The 22,451-nt window shown below is 39.4% G+C and overlaps 1 protein-coding gene across 11 annotated transcripts in view; it reads right to left on the reverse strand.

Moving 5' to 3' along the window:
* The window catches only part of PDE10A (phosphodiesterase 10A), a 665,278-nt gene that overhangs the window by 104,403 nt on the left and 538,424 nt on the right, over nucleotides 1-22,451 (reverse strand). For 9 of the 11 annotated variants that reach the window (XM_021936902.2, XM_021936910.2, XM_021936903.2 and 6 more), the window contains 2 exons: nucleotides 10,470-10,590; nucleotides 9,071-9,120 (listed from right to left, as the gene is read on the reverse strand). In XM_021936902.2, coding sequence (XP_021792594.2) covers nucleotides 9,071-9,120; nucleotides 10,470-10,590 — 171 coding nt within the window. The other 2 variants (XM_003898385.5, XM_017958456.3) reach the window with 2 other exon arrangements.

A 22,451-nucleotide genomic window follows, 5' to 3' on the forward strand; every position in this document is an offset into this window, starting at 1 on the left:
CCAGGATACAACATACACTGTTTTCTTTGTTAACTCCAGATTTCTCAGAAGTTGCCTCTTCTGCCCAAAAGACATCCTTTATTTTCCCTCTCATCTACTAAGTGAGAGGTCTTAAATCCCCACTCAAATATTGTCTCCTCAGCATCCAATCTGTTTTTATGTGCTGCAGCCCCATCACATTCATGGTCACAGAGCCCTTGAGCTCCTCTGTTAGCACATAAAAATCATGTGCTGTTACTAGCTGTTGATTTTGCTATCTCCCCTACTGCTTGTACATTCTTTGATGTCAGAAATAATTTTGTTTTTGTTTGCTCAGCGATTTAGCACAGTTTTTTGGTACTTAGCAGATGTTTTAAACGGTTTGTTAAACAAACAGCATTTATGGTGTAACATTTAACTAATGGAGGGTAAACGGTAAATTAAGGTTTAGAAAGTTTAAGAATCTTTCTAAACCATGGGCAAGGACTTCATGTCTAAAACACCAAAAGCAATGGCAACAAAAGCCAAAATTGACAAATGGGATCTAATTAAACTAAAGAGCTTCTGCACAGCAAAAGAAACTACTATCAGAGTGAACAGGCAACCCACATAATGGGAGAAAATTTTTGCAAACTACTCATCTGACAAAGGGCTAATATCTAGAACCTATAAAGAACTCAATCAAATTTACAAGAAAAAAACAACCCCATCAAAAAGTGGGCAAAGGATATGAACAGACATTTCTTAAAAGAGGACATTCATACAGCCAACAGACACATGAAAAAATACTCATCATTACTGGCCATCAGAGAAATGCAAATCAAAACCACAATGAGATACCATCTCACACCAGTTAGAATGGCAGTCATTAAAAAGTCAGGAAACAACAGGTGCTGGAGAGGATGTGGAGAAATAGGAATGCTTTTACACTGTTGGTGGGACTGCAAACTAATTCAACCATTGTGGAAAATAGTGTGGCGATTCCTCAAGGATCTAGAACTAGAAATACCATTTGACCCAGCTATCCCATTACTGTGGATATACCCAAAGGATTATAAGTCATGCTGCTATAAAGACACATGCACACGTATGTTTATTGTGGTACTATTCACAATAGCAAAGACTTGGAATCAACCCAAATGTCCATCAGTGACAGACTGGATTAAGAAAATGTGGCACATATACACCATGGAATACTATGCAGCCATAAAAAGGATGAGTTCGTGTCCTTTGTAGAGACATGGATGCAGCTGGAAACCATCATTCTCAGCAAACTATCACAAGAACAGAAAACCAAATGCCGCATGTTCTCACTCATAGGTGGGAACTGAACAATGAGATCACTTGGACACAGGAAGGGGAGCATCACACACCGGGTCCTATTGTGGGGAGGGGGTATGGGGGAGGGATAGCATTAGGAGACATACCTAACGTAAATGATGAGTTGATGGGTGCAGCACACCAACATGGCACATGTATACATATGTAACAAACCTGCACGTTGTGCACATGTACCCTAGAACTTAAAGTATAATAAAAAAAAAACATTTTTTTTTAAATCTTGCCCAGTCACACAATTATTAATTACAGAATTATTAAGTGGTGAAACAGAACTCACACAATCTAACTCCAGAACCAAAATTATTTCAATGCTAAACTACTTACTGGGAAGTTTTCCTTTTCCCCCCAAGTTCTGAAAAAGTATAAGGAGCACAGGAATTCTCCTTCTTAAAGGGCTGCCCCAGTAGCAAATGAACAATGCAGGTACAGGAGCCCAGGCTGGGCTCATCACTGTCTCCCCGGGTTTAACGTGGTGCCTGGTGATGACTGGTGCTCAAAAACAGTCAGATGAATCAATGCCCTACTGGTTTGTAGAAAGGTAATATTTCAACAGTGTCTTCAATTTCCTCCTTGGCTACTGGACTAACACGTTTTTGATTATCATTTGTATTAAATAGGATAATTTATATTTTCCTTGAAAACTGTTCTTTTTAATCTAGGTTTTCACATTTGTTAGTAAAAATAATCCCTCATAACTTCTCATTTTCATTGTATCTATTGTTTAACATGTTTTAAAATTATTAAACATATATAATTGTGTTTCTCTCTTTTTTGTCAGTTTAGTAAATGGTTTGTCTGTGTTTTAGTCTGTTCTCACACTGCTGGAAAGAACTACCTGAAACTGGGTAATGTATGAATAAAAGAGGTTTAATTGACTCACAGTTCCACAGGCTTAACACGAAGCATGACTGTGAGGCCTCAGGAAACTTACAATCATGGTGGAAGGCAAAAGGAAAACAAGGAACTTCTTCACATGGTGGCAGGAGAGAGAGTGCAAGTGGGGAAGTGCCACACACTCTTTTTTTGTTTGTTTGTTTTTGAAATGGAGTCTGACTCTGTCACCCAGGCTGGAGTACAGGGCGAGACCTCTCGGCTCACTGCAAGCCTGTAAGCTCGGCCTCCCGGGTTCACGCCATTCTCCTGACTCAGCCTCTGGAGTAGCTGGGACTACAGGTATCCACCACCACGCCCAGCTAATTTTTCTATTTTTAGTAGAGACGGGGTTTCACCATGTTAGCCAGGATGGTCTCAATCTCCTGACCTTGTGATCCATCCGCCTCGGCCTCCCAAAGTGCTGGGATTATAGGCGTGAGCCATCGCACCCTGCCCGCCACATACTTTTTAAACCATCAGACCTCGTGAAAACACATTCACTACCATGAGAAAAGCAAGGAGAAATCCGCCCTCATGATCCAATGTGGCAATTACAATTTGACATGAGATTTTGGTGGGGAAACAGAGTCAAACCATATCATTCTACCTCTGGCCCCTCCCAAATATCATGTCCTTCTCACATTTCAAGACCAATCAGGTCTTCCCCACAGTCCTTCAAAGTCCTAATTCACTCCAGCATTAACCTGAAAGTCCAAGTGTAGGCCAGGCATGGTAGCTCACGCTTGTAATGGGGAGGCTGAGGCGGGTGGATCACCTGAGGTCAGGGGTTTGAGATCAGCCTGGCCAACATGGCAATGCCCCATCTCTACTAAAAATACAGAAAAAAAACTAGTCGAGCACAGTGATATGTACATGTAGTCTCAGCTACTCAGGAAGCTGAGACAGGAGAATCGCTTGAACCCAGGAGGTAGAGGTTGCAGTGAGCTGAGACCATACCACTGCGCTCCAGCCTGGGTGACAGAGCAAGGCTCTGTCTCAAAAACAAAAAACAAAAATAAATGTCCATGTCTAAAGTCTCATCTGAGACAATGCAAGGCCCTTCCATCTGTGAGCCTGTAAAATCACAAACGAGTTAGTTACTTCCAAGATACAATGGGGGTACAGGCATTGGATAAATGCTCCTATTCCAAAAGGAAGAAACTTGCCCAAACAAAGGCGGTACAGACACTGTACAAGTCCAGAACCCAGTAAAACAGTCATTAAATATTAAGGCCCCAAAATAATCTCCTTTTGACTCCATGTCTCACATCCAGCACATGCTGATGCAAGGGGTGGGCTCCCAAGTCCACAACCACAGCTTTGCCCCTGTGGTTCTGCATGGTATGGCCCCTGCGGCTGCTTTCATGGGCTGGCATTCAGTGCCTGCTGCTAATCCAGGCACATGGTAGAAGCTGTTGGTGGATCTACCGTTCTAAGGTCTGGAGGACAGTGGCCCTCTTCTCACAGCTCCACTAGACATTACCCCAGTGGGGACTCTGTGTGGGGAACTCAATCCCACATTTCTCCTCTGCACTATACTAGGAGAGGTTCTCCATGAGGGCTCTGCCCCTGCAGCAGAATTCTGCCTGGATATCCAGGCATTTCTATCATCCTCTGAAATCTGGGTGGAGGCTCCCAAACTCTTGCCTTCTGTGTACCACAGCTAGAGCTGAAGTGAATGGGACACAGGATGCCATGTTTGGAGTAGCAGGTCCTTGGGCTTGGTCCACGAAACCATTTTTCCTAGGCCTCTGGACCTGTGATGGGGGTGCTGCTATGAAGATCTCTGAAATGTCCTGCAGACATTTTCTCCATTGTCTTGGTGATTAATATTTGGCTCCTCTTATGCAAATTTCTGCAGCCAGTGGCTTGAATTTCTCCACAGAAAATGAGTTTTTCCTTTCTACAACATGGTCAGGCTACAAATATTCTAAACTTTTACGTTCTGCTTCCCTTTTAAACACAAAACCCTCTCTTTGTGAACACATATGACTGTGCATGGCTAGGAGCAGCCAGGCCTCATCTCCATCTGAGATCACCTCAGCCTGGACTTCACTATCCATATCACTATCAGCATTTTGCTCACAACCATTCAACAAGTCTCTGGGAAGTTTCAAACTTTCCCTCATCTTCCTGTTTTCTTCTCAGCCCTCCAATTTCCTTTGCTTTTAGCCATTATAGGAGTCCTATGAAGAATTCTTAGACAGAAATTAAATACATTAAAGTTAGGGTCTAGCCCAGAAAAGAAAAGGAACCACAAGCTGGTAAATCCTAACCTAATATACTGAGTTTAACATGTGTATTATTTGGATAAATAATAATGGTATTGATAACGTCTTCTAACTTGTTTTCTTGATATCTCAGTAACTAAAAATACTACTACTTTTCTGTCCATTTTCTCCACTTTGCTTCAGAAACTTCAATGCACCAGAATAAAAGACAGTTTCATTTTTTAACCTGATCTAATTTTTTTTCTTTTAACAGTTGGATCTTCTTTATAAGTAATTTTGTTATAATCACATAATGATTTCCATAACAATATTTTATGTTTTAATTTTAGTGATTTTTAGTATTTAAGTTTTGTTTTTTTCTGCTAAATGTTCTATTTAAAAAAAAAAACACAGAATGTTTTTTCCTCCTTGCTTATATGAATGTGCGTTTTTAGATTCTATTAGAACTTCTGACATATTTAAATGTTATTTAAGTTATATTTCTCATTACATCAATTTCAGAAATTTATTTCTACTGACTGAGAAGAAAATTAATACTTTAATAAGTGTAAAAACTTATTAAAGTGTAATACTTTAATAAGTGTAAAAACTGTATAATTCTTTCTTTTTTTAACCCTTAGTATTTGTTGATATGGACAGAAAATTTTCTCAGTGTATTTGGGTTTTATTATAATTTTGTCACTAAAGTATATAATTTTTGCTGTGAAATTGAGTTATTTAAGAAAGACTTTCTTGCTATGATTTCAAATCGTGACAATTCTTTAAAGATTGATAATTATGTAGACTATGCTACCTTTCATGTGCAAAAGATGAAATACAAAAATATATACATGTATCTGCTTACCTAGGCAAAAGATGTTTAAATTAATATGGTTAGTTACATTTCAGAAGTGTATCTTCTATTGCCAGCAATACAGAAGATTAGATCATTTGGCTGACACTTTTGAAAAAACAATTTCAAATTTATTTAAAGGTTGCATAAAATATATTTTACCCATCTTTTATATTGCTTTGCTGGGTGAGAAGAATGGAAGGAATCCATAGAAATCTAAAAGGAAGTAAATAAAGGAACCGTGGGAGTTGACCAGATCCCAAAGCTGGCTTTCTCTTGAGGGAATTAACTAATGACTGAATAGACTGATCTTCTCCCAGGAAAGCCACATGGAGAGCGGGAGACAGGAGAGAGAAGTTGGGACATTTCTGTGAGGGAAGTCTAAGTAAAGACCCCTTTAGAGGGCCAGGACAGGCAACAGGCCACACATTCCTCTTAGGTTGAAGGACAAATACACTCACCCCAGCAAAGAGGCTGCAAGGAAACCAGATTATTTTGAAATTAGTACTGGAGGGAAAATAACAATGTCCTCTGAGAAGTCACGATTGTGCATCATGTGGGTTTGACTCTTGAAGCCACACTACTTTGTAGTCTGAAAATTCATCTCAGCCAGACAATTTAGTTTAAAATGGTTTTGGATTGGTAGTCCCTTAAGTGACTAGCAGAAACAAATGCCTGTCTATCGCCAAGAAAGGAACTAGAAAGGCACTTCTAACAAGCCTTGAGAGTATCCATTTAAGAGCCCCATGAAAGAACACAATTCACAGTTATGGGGGGGGGGGGGAGAGAGAGAGAGAGAAAGAGAGAGAGAAAGGAAAAATAAAAAGAAAACCATAAAACACATAAGCACAAACGTCACCATCTGTCAGAGTTGGACAAAACAAACCCAAGAAAATGTAAATTCAAAAGAACATAGAAGAAGTATAGTTAATGTATTTCAAAAAATAAAAGACAAGTTTGAAAACATGTACAGGAAATAAAAACTATAATGAAAACCAAAATAAATTTAAAAACAGTATCTTTATTTTAGTCAATATTCAGAGAGATAATTTATCAAACTGAACTCTATCTACCAAAGATATATTCCAGGAAAGTGGGTGAAATAGAGACAAATTCACACAAACACAAACTGAGAGTGCTTCCCATCAGCAAACTCTCGCTGAGGGAAACTCTAGAGGATGTATTTCAGATGGAAGAAAAATATCCCAAACGGGACGACTCGAGATACAAGAAGAAATGAAGAACAAAGACAGTAGTAATCATGTAGATACATCTAAAGAAACACTTGAGTGAACTTAAGATTTCTCAGCCAATGTCTTCTTCCTATCCACAGAAATCCCTGGGTTAAGGAAATAACAAGGGCTTAGCTATCTAGGTGGAATGCATAAAGAGCAAAAACAGAGTGAGCAAAACACAGTAATTATCCCCAAGAATTATCCTCCCAGGCAGATAAGGTACCTGTCTTCATAAAGCTGATATTCTAGCAAGAAAGCCAGATAAACAAATAACCACTCAAATCACAGATAAACATGTAATCACAGACTCAGCTATGTTCTATGAAGGAGACATATACAACACTGAGAAAGCAAAATACAGTGTACAGTGGGATCTGACTTGGGAAGCTGAGAGACAGCTACAATTTCACTATGTACCCTGCTGTTCACAGGGATATTAAGTTGAAGAGACTCAGTCCCTGAGATGCGGGCAAGAAAGAAGGAACAGGGAATCAGTGCCCCTAGAGAGAAGCATGCCCAGTAAATGGACTGGCCTTAGGAGTTTAGAATAAGGAGCCAGAATAAAACTGAGAGGATATTGTACCAGTTACTAAAGTTACTAAAGTAAAAGATAAGTAAAGATGAAATAATTCAAATTGATACATAAAATTACAATTTAGATATTGTAGATAGAAAATCTTTTTGCTGAATCATAAGAGGAAACTACTTCATTGAGGCCAATGTATAAAGAAGTCTGCAAATAAAGCAAAAAAAGAAAAAAAAAATTTTTTTAAACCAAGTGATTAAGAATATGGGTTTTGTAACCTAAATCCAAGCCCTGCAAAGTCAGCATTTTGGGCTCCCATCCACTGCAGCCACGGGGTGCCTGCTGCCTGCACCTCTCCATCTCTGCCCGCAGCTGTCTCTATTCTCTTTCCACAGGGCAAGAGAGCATCCTGTAGGGGCAGCCTCAACCTCAGGGTCGTTATCACTTTCGTTCAGGTGAACGGCTAGAATTGCTGAGTCCAGATACAGGTTTTAGCAAAGAATCTGCCGGGGCCCTCAGGGACCACATGTCCACCCCGATCTGAACTAGACACCCGAGGGCAAGGGGCTGGATGTGAGCACGGCTGCATGGCCACACGGGGGACTGCTGGAGGCGGCTCAGAAGGAGTAATGCGACGTGGACCGCAATAGACTGCATTCCACACATATCAGCCAATTAAAAAATAATGGCAAACTGCAAAATATTTTTCTAAAAGAAATTATGAACTTTTAATAAAAACTTGGACGTTTTAAAAATAATTTTTAATGCACGGAAAAAAAGTAATATCCATTTGTTATTTTAGTAGCTTAGCCATTTTAGAATACTACCAGTGTCTGAAATATAGTTTATTTGGAAGTGGTAGTAATATCTGAGTAATGCAAATTAATAAACATTCTTATCTGACTGTTTATATGAAAGGCACTAGGAGAGGGGCTTGGGAAATACAAGAATGAACAAAAAAAAGTCTTTGCCCTAAATAAGCCTTTGAAACAAGCGTAATTTATTACAATACAAGGGAAAACAATCGCCATGGAAACGAGTAAGATAAGCTGTAAGTTAATTAAATCAGCCAATAAATATTTTTGTGCAACTATTTTCACACTCTGCAAAACTGTTATATTTGAGTCCTACTAAAAACCTCAGAACGCTTTTGTTTCTATTCCTAGTAACACTGTATATAATGTAAATAATTTTATACATATTTTGATTACTCAAGAATACATGTAGCATATTGCAAAAATACATTCCAAATCTCAGATAGCAATGCCTAACACATAAGAAATGTGAAGCAAAAATGTGTCAAATAAATTTATGAGGAAACTTATACATTAAAGTTATGAATATTAGTATTACTGGCTCAAATTATGCTAAAATATGTATACTTTTTAATACTGTATCAAAAATCAAATGCCAGTAATTGAACATCTTGAAATACTTTTGGAAGGGCCTATGTATGTTGCATTTTACGGTGGGCTGTGCTCCAGGTGGGTTAGACCAGAAACGCAGGATCCGGGCTGCCAGCAGAAGACTGGAACGGCCAGAGCTGAGAATCCCCATATTCCTTGCCTGGCCTGAGCCTACTACAGTAAGGCAGCTTAGGGATCTAGACTCAGAGTCCTAGGACTACACCCTAGGAGTTTTAGCGCCATCTGCAAAAACTTTACAAATCACCAAGAAAATGTTCAACTTTCCGTAGATCATGTGTAAAGAGGGAACAGGAATTCCCCTACAACATCCAAGCTCACAGTGCCAAATAACTTTTACACAAAACACTAAATGTAGAAACACCATTTATAACCGAGGGTACCACAAACCAAAGGAAACACACACACACACACACACACACACACACACACACACACACGATTTTATGCCTAAATGTTGCCATGTCAGTAAAATGCTTGACTGGTAACAACCAAATATAGAAACTAAAACCAAAATGAATTTAAACGAAAAATACTTAATTATGAAATGTCTGTTGTTTATAACTTTTTTAAAGGCGCTTATGATATTTTCTTATCTAGAGCACCAAAATCTAAATTTAGATACTTACATTATTGCACTCTCCAAGGAAATACAATGCAAATCCATCAGCTTTTGTGGCTGCCAAAGTAATAAGAAAAGAAAGAAGTGAGCTCAGTGGGAGAATCTAACATGTATGCATTCTCTACGGTGAGCGGCAGATGTGAGTCTTTCAAACTGATTTGTTAACAGAATCAATGGTCATGCAGTAAATGGAACAGAATCATTTATGGCCTTAATAGCATAATGAAAAAATCCTCTACATGTTTCATCAGTGAGTATACAATTTAAGATATGATATCCTCAAATGCATATAGCAGTCAACATACTACATAGTAACATATTTGTTGAACTGTAAGTATTCAGAATCATTTAATATTTTTTAAATTTGAGAATTGTTTAATTTTTAAAGTTTTTAAAATACCACAAGTGATATTTATAATATTAATTAACCAACATTAATTCTCAACCTAAAAAGCCGATGTATTTATCTATAATTGTCACTGAAGCAAACATAATTTAACTTACCTAAAATTGCTTTGGGGTCATCTGAAGGCAACTATAGCAGTTAACAGTGTAAGTTCTGGAGGGACTGCCTCAATTTAAACCCCTACTTAACTCCTTTTTACCTGTGTCACTTTGGGTAAGATGTTTAATCTCTCTGTTCTATAGCTTCTTCATCACTAAAATAACTCCTTTTTACCTGTGTTACTTTGGGTAAGATGTTTAACCTCTCTGTTCTATAGCTTCCTCATCAGTAATATAGTGGTAATAATAAAAACAACCTCACGAGACCATAATAAGTCAGTTAATGCATATAATATGCATAGACAGGTGCCTAGCATATAGTTAAATATACAATAAATGTGATCACTACAGTTGGTCTCATTAATATTTTTATTTTCAAATTAAAAAACAAAAGAAAAATGAAAGATACAATTGTCATAGTGGGTATCCTTCTGAAAAACGTGTCCTAAAAACAAGTGCATCCTTCTAAAATACTACTTTTCTGATATAACTTTCCCCATTCTATTCACAACATAACCCATTTCTTAAATGGTATATAAAATTGTCATTTACCCAAATATATTTAAAATGCTTATTCTCTCTTTTAAATTAATACATTTTATAAAGATGTCATTTAATTCAATAAAACTATGCTTTCCAAAGGAAACTAGGTGTGAATTAGAAGGCATAGTATTTTACATGTATATATCAGGCAGATACTTATTTGGGATTAGAAAATTTAGAAAGTTTTAGGTTTGACTCACTCTGGTAGTTTCATAATAAAAATTTTCACTTCAAATTTAGTCCAGAAATAGAAGTAAATATAAATGACTTTCATCTGCCCCTTAGTAAATTTTTTTTACTGCTTTTTGTAAAAGAATCTTTGCCCAGTTTTTCTAAGAGGAACACAAAATGCTTCTTACCTATTTTGATGATGCTGCTCAGTTCATAGAGGAGTAGCTGGTTGTCTCCTCCTGTGTCCAACCGTTGTTCTATATAGCTGTTTAGTTCATATACAACTCCCTGCATATTCGTATCTTGGTACTTTGGATTAAAAATAACAAAAATAAAAACAGAGTTTAAATAAAATATAATAAAAATTCCTTAGTCTGTAAAACATACTATTATGTGACTTAATACACTAAGCTATTCATTATGCTTTTATAGCATGATTTAAATATTATAATCTATTTTATAAAACAAGTAGATTGAAAATTAAAATTGCTATGACTATTTATTTATTTTGAGACAGCGTCTATCTCTGTTACCCAGGCTGGAATGCAGTGGCACCATCTCAGCTCACTGCAACCTCCACCTCCTGGGCTCAAGCCATCCTCCCACCTCAGCCTCCCAAGCAGCTGGGACTACAGGCACACACCACCACACCATGCCTGGCTAATTTTTGTATTTTTTGTAGTGACAGGCTTTCACCATGTTACCCAGGCTAGTCTCGTACTCCTGAGATCAAGCGATCCCTCTGCCTCAGCCTCTCAAAGTGCTGGGATTACAGGCATGAGCCACTGCGCCTGGCCGACTTCTTATTTAGAATTATCCATAGACTGCATCTATGCAGCCTATTTATATTAAAATAGCGCTGTTACAAAGTTTAACTTTGTTTCTGAAGTTTTATATATATGAGGCAACTGGATTAGTAAAAATAATATCATAGAAGAGCTTGCTGAGTGCACCTCTGTAAGATGTTAGAAAAGTCTGCTGCAGTCGCTGCACTGGGTGAAACAAGTGTCCCGTGTGCCACTCTAATTTTCCATTCCTTTCCATCTATATGGCTCCTCCTTGGTCTGCTCTCATCCCTGCCACCATAGCAAGAGTTAGACGCTTGCACTGCAGCCACTGTCCCTACAGCAGCAGCCCCACAGCATGTCCATAGCACAAGGCTTCATCATGGCACCAGTGACAACAGCAGGTGGACAGGGAGATGTCAACCCCCACCCTGCTCTAGTTCAAGCTACACTGTGTATTCTCTAGAGGAATAAAAAACAGTCCTCCAATGAATCTCCCTGCTCCCAAACTTGTCTTACTAAACCTAGTCTCAAGATGACAGGTACTGTAAACTTGAAATATAAAATTCTATCTCTCCCTGGCTTAAAACACTCCTGGGGCTTCCTACTGCACTTGGAATAATAGACAAAAACGCCTCACATGGAAACACACCACATGCTGCAAAGCATGGTTACTATCCAGCTCAAAACTTCCTCTCACACCCCATTCCCTCTACCCTCACTGTCCCAACCCTGGCCATCTTTCTGCTTCTTGATCATTCAGATAACTTCCACTTCTAAAGGTCTATTACTTGCTGTTTTTCTTGAGCACTATACTCAATAAATATCTTTCGAATGAACAAATAAGTAACCAACCAGTCAATGATTGGACAAATACCACTGAACACCCAGACAATGCACTAGAGCAGGCTCTCTTCTAGTCATCAGAGACCCTAGAACAGTGAAACCATTACATCTATTGTCTTCAGTGAGCTCACACTCTAGTTGGAAGGGAATCAGTACGTAAATATGGCAGGTTTTTATATGAGAGCACCAGCTTGGGTTCAGTGTGCTAGTGCTAGGTTGGCTGAAATCTGTTCCCAAAAGTGGCCGATGCTCCATGAAGTGGAAACCTCAGAACTTCCCTGGTATATATTCAAAGGCTTAGCAAGATTGGAATGCTGGATTTGCCTGATGATGGGAAACCAGTTTGGCAATCCCCTGGCTATGTCCTAGGGATGCCCCCCTTCACCAAGGCCATGAGAAATACATTTACAGGGGGAGCCCTGGAATATGTGAATATATACCTGGCTCTGGTGTGGGCCAGGAATTAATGTGGGAACTGCTGCCACATGGCTGTGTTCCTTGAATTCACCCAGAAGATGCGATATTGATGTGGCAGAGGACAAGTGGGAGCACTTCACATTCAGAGACAAGGTGGGTATTAGCACAACCAACAGAAGTGGAGCTGCGGAGGAATTTAGTCACAGAAATATTCAGCACGGCTGCTTGATCCCAGGTGCTATGGTTTGAACATTTCCTCCAAAGTTCACGTTTTGGAAACTTCATCCTCAACGCAACAATGTTGAGTGGCGGGCCCTTTAAAAGGCAGAGCCTTGTGAATGGAATCAAGGATACTGCAGCGAACGGTGTTTTGGTAGAATGGAACTATGCTGTGAATGGAATCATGGTGTTTGTGAATGGAATCATGGTGTTTGTGAATGGAATCATGGTGTTTGTGAATGGAATCATGATGTGATTGGGAGAGTGAATGAGTTATCACGGGAGCAGGGTCCTGATAAAAGATGACTTTGGTCCTCTTCCCTTCTCTCTCTCGTACATTCTCTCTTGCTCTTGTCCCTTCTGCCATGGGATGACACAGCAGTAAGGCCCTCACCAAATGAAGGCCCCTCAACCCAGGACTTCTCAGCCTCCCAAACTGTAAGAAATAAATTTCTGTTCTGTATGAGTTACCTAGTCTCAGATACTCTATTACAGCAGCACAAAATGGACTAAAACAGAAAACTGGTACCAACAAGTGGGGCTACGGCAACAACAAATATCTAACAACGTGGAAGCAGCTTTGGAACTGGGAAATGAGTAGAGGCCAGAAGAACTTGGAGGAAATGGCTGTGAAGAGCCTAGACTGCAATCAAGGAAGCATTAAGGGAAATCCTGGTGAGGGCTTAGAAAAAAAACAACAGCTGCAGGGAGGGCTTTAACTTTCTTAGGAATTACTTAAGTGGTCACAATCAGAAAGCTGATAGAAACGTGGACAATAAAGGCTATTCTGATGAGGTACTGGATGGAAATGAGCAAGATGCTGGCAACTGGAGTAAAAGCCATCCTAATGAAGTCACAAAGAACTTGACTGATCCGTAGCCATGTCCCAGGGCTATATAGAAAGCAGAATTTAAGGGCAATGAACTCAAGTATCTGGGTGCCATTCATTGAGACAAAGCGGGAGAAAGACTGTAAAGCTGCTTCAGAGATCTTGGAGGCCATCCCTCCCATCACAGGCTCAGAGCAGGGCCTTGAGGGCAAGGTTTCCAGAAAGGTGTCCATAGAACCTCAGCTTTTGCGGCCCAGGCAACTTAGAACTCTACTCCCTGCATTCCTTCACAGTGTGAGCCCGGCCACGGCTCGAGTGAGTTCAAGTGCAGCTCCTGCCGCACCTCCAGAGGGCACAAACAGTAAGTCACAGTGGTATCCACATAGCACTAACTGCCAACTTGCTGGCTGCATGAGCTATGGTGCCACGGCAGCCTCTACCTAGATTTCAAAGGATGTCGTAGACAGCCTGGGGCCCACGGACAAACTTGTTGCAGCAGTGGAGCCCCCACAGAGAGCCCCCAGTAGGCCAATGGCTAGTGGAGCCCTGAGAGCGAGGCCATCTCAGAGGCTCCAAAATGTAGAGCTACCAATGCAACTCCACAATTCTGAAGCAGCTCAGGCATGAGAGACACCAACCTGTGAGAGCTGAAGTGTGGGCTGGACCCAGCAAAGTCATAGGGGCAAGGACATTCAAGGCCTTGAGGAGCCGAATCCCCACTCCAGTGTGCCCAGAATGGGAGGAATGGAGTCAAAGAAGATTATTCTGCAGCTTTAAAACTTAATGTTGTTTTCTCTGTTGAGTTTTGGACTTTTGGGACCAGTTACCCCTTTTCTTATCTATTTCTCCTCTTTGGAATGGGAGTATCAATCCTATGCCTATTCTACCATTGAATTTTGGAAGTAGATGACTTATTTTGATTTCACAGGCTCAAAGCTGGAGAAGGTTTGTTTCAGGACGAATTGTTCCTTGAGTCTCACTCACACCGGATTTAGATGAGACTCTGGACTGATGTTGTACAAGTTAAGAACTTTGAGGCCATTGGGATGTAATTAATGCATACTACATGTTAAAAGGACATGAATTTTGGTGGCCAGGGGTGAAGTGCTATGGTTTAAATGTATCTCCCAAAGTTTGTGTTAAATAATCCCCAATGCAACAGTATGGAGAGGTAGAACCTTAAGAGGTGATTAGGACATGATGGCCCTGTCTTCATAAACAGATTAATACCATTACTGGGGGAGTGAGTTAGTTATCTCAGCAGTGGGTTTCTGAATAAAAGGATGAGTTTGGCCACCTTCCTCTCTCTCTAAAGCGTGATCTCTTGCCCTTCCACCTTCTGCCATGGGATGATGCAGCAGGAAGGTCCTTGCCAGATGCAGGCACCTTGACCTTGGGCTTCTCTGTCTCCAGAACTGTAAGAAATAAATTTATTTTATTTATAAATTTCCTAGTCTGTAGTATTCTGGTATAGCAACACAAAACAAAGACAACAGTGTCCCTGGAACTGAACAGGGCAGCCTATTGACATATTTTTTTTCATTTGTTTAAACAGAAATGTTGTGGCTTAAATGAACAAAAATCTGACTTGATGACCACAAGAGAAGGTCAGAATACTTCACTGAATTCCCAGACATGAGCCAATTCGCAGGCCCAGAACTCCTTAAATAAGGAAAGAGAAAGCAAGGTCCCCTTGAAGAAGAATCCTACTGTGCTGCCAAAAATTTATAGCATAGATCTCCCGCCTACCTTTCCCAAAGAGGTCTGCAGCCATTTACCTGGGTGACTGAATATTATGGGGGCACGCAGAATTACTAGACTTGGGGAACCACTGGACATCAGCTCTACCCTGACATTAATTCTTTATGATCATTATTATTTTGAGACAGGATCTAGCTCTGTTGCCCAGGCTGGAATGCAATGCAGTACTAATTATTAAGAGACCCGAACTCCACTGAGGTGTACCAATCAAAAGGGGCTCATGGAGATCAGGTAATCAGTGAAGTTTTAGCTCAAGGTTTGTCTCAAAAATGAGCCACAGTGGGTTCTCGAACACACTCTCTGGTGACTGCAGTTTGGGAATACACTTCTGGAACAGACATACTCAGCAGGAGACAGAACTCCACACTGAAGGATCCCCATGCAGCAAGGGACCGAAGAAGTGAGACTTGGAGAAATCTGAGGGAAGAGCTTCCCAAGTAAAGAGAACAGGATAAATCAATTAATTACAATGACCCAAAGCGGCAAAATAGAAACCTGCTAAGCAATTCTTAAGCTGCATTTCAAACTCCAAAAACTACTAACTGCTACTATTAGGCTTCTACCTGTGGTAGCCACTCCCTGTTCTCTTTCCAAGCATTGAGAGCCTGGGCTGTGGAAGAGGTTATTTCAGCTGTACGTATTCCCTTCTCCCATCTGCTGCCTTCCTGGGCAGTGCCTAACATTTCTGAGGGCTGGTTCCCCCTTCCTTTAGCCTTGTGGGTCCTACTTGCTTTGTTGCACACTTGACTACGGTAAGTCATTGGTCTCCAACTCAGTTTTGTGACTTTTTGTTGCTAAAGTGTAATCTTAACAGCCAAAATTTCTCAGTTATTTTCTAGCTCCAAATTTTTGTCCCAAGTCTTGCTCTTACCCAGGTACCTGTTGATAGGTATTTATATAATTACAGAATTTTCATAAAAATCAGGAACACTTGAAATTCTAACGACTCTAAAATATGAGAGCATTGTTTAAGGTCACCAAAACTTATGTTATTTTCTTTATCATCTGTAAGCAGACCCTATTTGAGCTATTTCAAATTCTGAATAACTCCAGATAAAATATTCTACTCTATCACACCCTCTCTTCCTTACTTATTCCACTTATGCCAACCACTAGTTCTGTATTTTCTTTATCCCATAGTCTTTAAAAGGAGCTTCTATGAGAATGAAGCTAGCCTAAAAGAAAGCTGAGCCAAACGATAGTGAGAGACCTAAGTCATAATGATAGACTTTGAACACCTAGATCCAGCCACGCAAAAGCTTCATGTGATTAAAAATCAATAGATAGTTCTTTTAAATAAGCCAATACATTCTCTGAATTATTCATTTTTCACGTGGAAGAAAGGAGCATTAGCCATCTTAAGGGGAGTTTTTAGTCATTCAGTCCCTATACAAAGGATACACGGCTGACTCCTTCCTCTTAGCATAGAATTCTGAGAACAGGCTCTTTAATAATGACCTGTGTGCAGGGCTGAGATCAATAACCAGCTGTTCTCCAACTCTTTTGGGCAGGAAATAGGTTGTTACAAACAAGTGAGAACAAGAAGACATTCTGGGAATTGGACAGTTTATCATGAGATTTCATTTCACATCTCTCGGCTTTAGTTTTCTCATTTGTCTAATGAGAAGGCTGAATTATACTGCCTGTAAAATACTTCCCCTTTCCAATACTAACTTTCTAAGATAAGCTATGACCTAGGTTTTAAATTTTTTTCTTGTTTATATTAAGCTTCATATTCTAATATTTAATCTAATAGAATATGTTAGCACATCCTGTTTCCTTTTGTTTCTCATTATAACTGCAAACATAACAGCAAAATGTTTTTACTGTAATTACTATTTTATATTGACATATTAACTCAGATATTAAAGGTCTATCTACATAGTTAACAAATCACTCAGACCATAATATACTGTAAAATATAAAATTACATGCAAATGTACAAGAATAAGCAAAATTGTTATTTGGTTGTTAGCCTTGTGGTCATTCTGTTATTTATCAGGACTGTTACGAAAGGCAAAGCTGAGGCGACGAATTACGTCAATGTCAAATCACATACTTCTAAGACACTTCTATGGAAACCCCATGATAAAGGAATCAATCTCTATTAGATTGAGTAAACATGAATTCTACGGCTTGACTAATAACAATCACAATAAGCATACTAATAAAGATGTTAAGAACTTGTATTTTTACAGCATTTTTAACTTCATAAGGTCCTTTCATGCCTTTCCTAAGAGAACCTACAACAAGTTTATACTGGGCGTCACTGCAGCATTCATAATTCGAGACAAGTCAAAATTCCAAAGTAGAGTAAGTTGGGAGCGACACAATTTCCGAATCAAATTGGACACCACCATCTTCATATTCTGTTGCATGCTGATCTCATGCAGTACTTGCGTCTTATTTGAGCAACCACCAAAAACACAGCTTCACAAAGATAAGACCTTAAGGAAAGAACTGTAGTGATCTAATAGTAAAACTGAACTATGTCAAGCTAACATTGAAACTGAACTACATCAGGTTCTGTCCAACATATGCCACTATGTTTCCCATGACATTTTAATATATCCTGAATGTTACCCTTGTATATTTGCTGTGGTGCCTCGGGGTATTTGGAACACAGTTTGGGAACCAGGGGAAAGCCACTCTCTTGTCTAGGGGGAAACAATATTTTACAGAATAAAATGGTAATGAACAAATCAGTGTTAATCATTGGTTCAGAAAGGAAGTAAAAGCTGGTTTAACCGGAAGGACAAATGTTCCCATGACTGCTAAAATGAATTAGCTATGTAAACATACGTTAGACAGCCACTTAGCCAAAAAAGTTTGGAGGCAATTCAGTAATCACATGGAAACTGTGACCCCTGTTAGTCCCGAGAGCCTGTGATTCTATGAGGTGGCACCAACATATCTTGAAGGCCAACAATAAACAAGAAGCCATAAGGAGACAAACGTTAAATTGGATTAATATTTAACAGCATAAAAAGGAGCTCCTCAGTTTCCAATATAAACTTCAATGCTGGAAAAATATCTTCTTCTCATCATTCTTTATATTATTCCTTTGTTTCTTTTTATATTGTTTATAATGTTTTATTTTGACATAATTTCGATCTTACAGAAAACTGCAAGAATAGTACAAGAAACACCTTGTACATGTTTTACCCAGAGCTGTAGACTGTATCTCTGTCTCCCCCTTAAAATTCCTATGCTGAAATCTTAACCCCCACTGTGATGCAATCAGGAGGTGGGAGCTTCAGGGGAGTGATTAGGTCAGGAGAACAGAGCCATCATGGATGGGATTAGGGACTGGACACTTCCACCCTGTGAGGACACTGCAAGAAGACAGCTGCCTATTATCAGGAAGAGATCCTCAGCAGACCCCGGATCTGCCGTCACCTTGACTGATCTTGAACTTCACAGCTTCCAGAATTGTAAATTTCTGAAGTTTATTAAGTCACCCGGTCTATGGGACTTTGTGACAGCAGCTAAACCAGGACACTAAGATTTACCAATAATTCGATTTGTCTTATTTGCCTCAGCATTCTATCAGTAAATTGTATCTATCAATCTTTCTGTCCACACATGCACATACACCTACACACACTCACACGTTTTATAAATATGTTTTAATATTTAAGAGCAAGTTGGTGTGCCCCTTTATTCCAAAACACTTTAGTGTGCATTTCTCAAGTAAAAGAGCATTCCCTTACAAGTTAAATACAGTTACCACGATCAGAAAATTTAACATTTCTACAACAATATTAGCTAAATAAAAACACACATTCACAGTTCACCTGTTGTCCCAAAAATGTCCTATAAAGGATCATTATCCCTCACTCGTCTAAGTTCAAATCCCAGATCACATATGCTACTTAGGCATCACATTTCTTTAGCATCTTTCAACGTAGAACAGTTCCTCAGCCTGTCTTTGTGTTTCCTGAACTTGATACTTTTGAAGAATACAGGCCAATTTTGTTTGTCTGATGTTTTCTCAAGATGAGATTGAGGTTCTGAATTTTTTTCAGTGAAACAATGAAGTGATGAAGCTAGAAAGCCATAATCTGAAGAACAGTGAGCCTGCCGGGCTGCCTCCCTGACTTCCCCCATATGAACATGGAATCAAAGACTTATCTTACACAAAAGGGCATGATCCACGATTACTGTCATTTAATTTGATGCTGAAATTGGCCCAGATTTGGCGAGCAGAAACTCCTTCAAGACAGCGCCTGTATCCTTTTGACACATCCTAATGATTCCTTCAACACTTCCTTACCTTTTTGTCACATACTTTGCCAGCCCTTGAATCAGCCATTTCTAATCCAAAGAAATCCCAGTTCCCTTTAGTAGAAAATGGTATTTAAAATCCAAGAGTTGGAGTTATATCACACTGCTGTCAATGCTTCTAATGCATTACATATAGACATAGATATAGATGTAGATATAGATAGATATGAAAGGACCTCATCAGTACATACACACACACACACACACACACACACGAACACACACATAGGTATGTATAAGCTGATAACTGTCATTCTGTATGTATTTGTCTACTTACATATACATGTATTAAGAGAGATGAAAAACCATGACTCACTCTGATACCTCCGGTTCCAACCAAACACTACAATGTATATTCCACTCTTCCCTATTTCTGTATTTGTAATTACCTCACCCAACATGTGAAATCTGGCTGCCAATATCCTTAATCTACTTATATATTTTCTCAAGTCTAGAATACACAGAGGTAGTTTTAGAAGTGCTAAGCCATACCACTTCAAATAGTAAAAGTATTAACTATATGTTAATAATGTTTAGTTTTTTAGGTAAAATTTACAGACACTGAAATATACAAATCTTAAAGGTACAACCTTGTAACATACATCCTACCAAAGAGAACACTTCATCTCTTCATAAAGTCCCTCCCACAGTCCTTTCTAATCAATCCCTGTCCTCAAGGCAGCCAGTCTTTTTGACTTTTTCCCACCATAGATGAGTTTTGCCAGCTTTTGGAATTATTTGTAAATGGAATCATACAGTATGTACTCTCTTGAACCTGCTACATTGGCTCAACAGAATGTCGGGGCAATTCAGCCATGGTGCTGTGTGCTTCAGCAGTGTGTTCCTTTCCATTATTGGTAGCATTCCATTGTATTAATGTACTATAACTTGTTTATCTGTCGCACTATGGCTGGACATCTGGAATGTTTGTTTCCAGTTTTGAGCTATTATGAATAAAGCCTGCTATGAACATTCTTACAGAAGTCTTTTTTGTGAACACAGGTTTTCAATTACCTTTGGCAAATATCAGAGTAAAATTCCTGGGTTGCAAGATAAATCTATGTTTAACTTTACAAGAAGGTGCCCCCCTTTTTTTCCATGCTTTATATTCTTAAGAATAGAGTTACCAAAATGATTTAGGCATTTTAAAGGAAAAGAAGTTAAAAATAAAGGTGATCTATATCACACAAACAGCACAGGCTAAAATTCCTAACTATTCTGTAATGAGCAACTATAATGACCAGTGAAGGAAATCTGTGAGCTACACAGGCATGGGTGGAAAAGCTTGGGGGTAACACAGAGGAGGTCACTGATTCTTTGCAAATGCTTACTTTAAAAAGCTTTAAAATCCTAAACAGCATATAAAGGAACAGGAGATATTCATCCTGAGCCTATCCTAGCACTATGGGGAAAAAAGAAAAAGCAGCCACCTTCACTTGTTCTACAGTGTAACTGAGCACAGAAGAAATGCTACACAGAGCTGTTTCAAAGGATTACAGGAGAGTAAGTAAGGCACTGTATTAGTTCCTTCTCACGCTGCTAAGAAGACATACCCAAGACTGGGTAATTTATACAGAAAAGAGGTTTAGTTGACTTATAGTTCCACATGACTGGGGAGGCCTCAGGAAACGTTCAATCATAGTGGAAGGTACCACGTCACAGAGCGGCAGGAGAGAGAACGAGTGCTGAGCAAAGGGGGAAGCCCCTTACAAAACCGTCAAATCTTGTGAGAACTCACTCACTATCATGAGAAGAGGGGGAAATCGCCCCCATGATTCAATTATATCCATCTGGTCATGTCCTTGACACATGGGGATTATTACAATTCAACGAACTCTGCCTGTGTTCTAGAAATGCAACAACAAAGCTGCAAGCACATCACATCTGTTTTCGGCATAGTTTACTGAACATTTTAAGCCCATTGTTGAAACCTACTGCCCCTAAAAAATACTCCTTTCAAAATATTAGTGCTTGGCGTGGTGGCTCATGCCTGCAATCCCACTTTCTATGCCTGGTGAAGAAGCTATGAACATTTGTTGACATGATGACAAAGGATTTAGAATATTCTATAAACTTAGTTGATAAGGCAGAGACAGGGCTTGAAAGGATGAACCCCAATGTTCTACTGTGGGCAAAATGCTTTCAAACAGCATTGCATGCTGCAGAGAAATCTTCTATGAAAAGAACAGTCTGCTGAGATGGCAAACGTTATTTTTGCCTTATTTTTAAAAATTGCCACAGCCACCTCAACCTTCAGCAACCACAATGCTGATACATCAGAAGCCATCTACGTCTAGGCAAGAATCTCCCCCAGCAAAAAGATTACAACTTGCCGATGACTCAGATAATCATTAGCATTTTTTAGCAATAAAGCCACACATAAGTTTATTTATTATTTTTTTTGTTTTTTGAGACAGGGTCTCACTCTGTTGTCCAAGCTGGAGTGCAGAGGCACAGTCTTGGCTCACTGCAATCTCTGCCTCCCAGGATCAAGCAATTCTCCTGCCTCAGCCTCCCGAGTAACTGGGATTACAGGTGCCTGCCACCATGCTGGGCTAATTTTTTTTTTTTTTTAGTAGAGATGGGGTTTCACCATGTTGGCCAGGCTGGTCTTGAACTCCTGACCTCGTGATCCTCCCGCCTCGGCCACCCAAAGCACTGGGATTATAGGCATGAGCCACTGCACCCGAGCATTATTTTTAATTAGTGAATGCACATTGCATTTTTAGACATAATATTATTACACACTTTATAGGCTACGGTAGAGTATAAACATAACTTTATATGCACTGAAAAACCAAAAAATTATTGTGACTCACTTTATTGTGATATTTGCTTTATTGGAGTAGTCTGAAACTGAACCCACAATACCTTCTAGATATGACTATATGTAAGGTTTTTAGCAAATATTTATTTAGCAATGTGTCAAGCATTATTAGGTAAGGCTACTATTCTCATGGAGTTTAAATCCTATTGGGGGAGGGGAACAGATGAACAAGAAATTATCAACTCGTGAAAATGCCTAT

This window comes from Papio anubis, chromosome 6 (assembly GCF_008728515.1).
Source record: "Papio anubis isolate 15944 chromosome 6, Panubis1.0, whole genome shotgun sequence".
Taxonomy (NCBI): domain Eukaryota; kingdom Metazoa; phylum Chordata; class Mammalia; order Primates; family Cercopithecidae; genus Papio; species Papio anubis.